The sequence below is a fragment of the Sparus aurata genome, chromosome 14 (assembly GCF_900880675.1).
Source record: "Sparus aurata chromosome 14, fSpaAur1.1, whole genome shotgun sequence".
In the NCBI taxonomy this organism is placed as follows: Eukaryota; Metazoa; Chordata; class Actinopteri; order Spariformes; family Sparidae; genus Sparus; species Sparus aurata.
In genome coordinates this window covers 25173559-25175130 of record NC_044200.1, presented here as the reverse complement: position 1 = coordinate 25175130, position 1572 = coordinate 25173559, and the positions used below count along the sequence as shown (strand labels likewise).

At 52.9% G+C, this 1572-nt stretch overlaps 1 protein-coding gene across 1 annotated transcript; it reads right to left on the bottom strand.

Moving 5' to 3' along the window:
- Window positions 1–255: 255 nt before the first annotated feature.
- Window positions 256–1314, bottom strand: LOC115595947 (cardiomyopathy-associated protein 5-like). Its single transcript, XM_030440794.1, has 2 exons — window positions 1253–1314; window positions 256–829 (listed from the first exon to the last, which is right to left on the bottom strand). Exons 1-2 carry the CDS (start codon window positions 1312–1314, stop codon window positions 256–258), a joined length of 636 nt encoding a protein of 211 aa, XP_030296654.1.
- Window positions 1315–1572: the final 258 nt, after the last annotated feature.

Sequence of the window (1572 nt, the reverse complement as noted above, 5' to 3'; positions counted from 1 at the left end):
TTTGGACGGCAGCAGCTCCGACCCCCCTCTCCGGCTCAGGCTTTTGTCCCGGCCTGTTCGCTGCTTCCTGCCTCTGACTTACTGCCGACCTCTGCCGTCTTTTTCCCACCAGCTACCAGCCGGAGACAATGAGCGTCTTAGTCTGACGGACAGTTTGAGCAAGTTTATGTCCACAGCTTCAGTGTGTGCCTGCCTCCTCTCAGACCGTCCTCTGTTCATCAGCAGAGTCAACATGAGCATAGTTTGTTGTCTCCGTCACGTCCTCTGCTCACACAGCAGGTCCTGGTCTGGACTGTGGACCTGGTCTGGACTGTGGACCTGGTCTGGACTGTGGACCTGGTCTGGACTGTGGTCCTGGTCTGGACTGTGGTCCTGGTCTGGACTGTGGACCTGGTCTGGACTGTGGACCTGGTCTGGACTGTGGACCTGGTCTGGACTGTGGTCCTGGTCTGGACTGTGGTCCTGGTCTGGACTGTGGACCTGGTCTGGACTGTGGACCTGGTCTGGACTGTGGTCCTGGTCTGGACTGTGGACCTGGTCTGGACTGTGGTCCTGGTCTGGACTGTGGTCCTGGTCTGGACTGTGGACCTGGTCTGGACTGTGGACCTGGTCTGGACTGTGGACCTGGTCTGGACTGTGGTCCTGGTCTGGACTGTGGTCCTGGTCTGGACTGTGGTCCTGGTCTGGACTGTGGTCCTGGTCTGGACTGTGGTCCTGGTCTGGACTGTGGACCTGGTCTGGACTGTGGTCCTGGTCTGGACTGTGGTCCTGGTCTGGACTGTGGTCCTGGTCTGGACTGTGGACCTGGTCTGGACTGTGAGTCTCTGCTCTTCACTCACTGTAACATCAGTCGGTTGATTAACAACATTAATTTACCTGTTTACAAATCAATAAGTCCAACGGTTGGCTGGTTTTCTGTTTGTTATCACAGTGTCTGAATATTTTTGGTGATTGTTTTTTGTTCAGGCTCAACAAAACATTTGAAGTCGTCACCCTGAACGTTAAATTCTCATATACATTTAGAAATGAACTAGTGATTCTTTCCATTGTGGGTGTTTTACTGCTTGTTTGCTTGATTAGTCAGTTAGCTGTTTGATGACTAATCTGTCCAATCTGACATAATCAGATTTGTAAACAGAGAAAAGCAGGAAATGTTCTGTTTAAGAAGCTGAAAACTACAATTATTTCCTTTTTTTTGGCTGATAAATGGTTCTGTTGGATCAACATGTTTTGTCTGGAGTTGGGTGTTGACGTCAGCCACAGGTCTCTCAGCAGGCGGTACCGACCCATACCGACCCATACCGACCCATACATCGTGACTTCCAGCTAACCAGAACCAGGAAAAGAGCTGGAGCGTGGGTTCTAGTTAGTGATGGTGGGGGGGGGAGAGGGGAGGTTAGTGATGGTGGGGGAGGAGAGGGAGGTTAGTGATGGTGGGGGAGGAGAGGGAGGTTAGTGATGGTGGGGGAGGAGAGGGAGGTTAGTGATGGTGGGGGAGGAGAGGGAGGTTAGCGATGGTGGGGGAGGAGAGGGAGGTTGGTGATGGTGGGGGAGGAGAGGGAGGTTGGTTGT

Bases quoted from the DNA above. Each gene is read 5' to 3' on its own strand.
- LOC115595947 (XM_030440794.1), bottom strand. From the start codon at position 1,314: ATGTATGGGTCGGTATGGGTCGGTATGGGTCGGTACCGCCTGCTGAGA. The intron at 830-1,252 runs GTCAACACCCAA...CAGTGAGTGAAG, and splicing joins CTGAGAGACCTGTGGCTGAC to AGCAGAGACTCACAGTCCAG.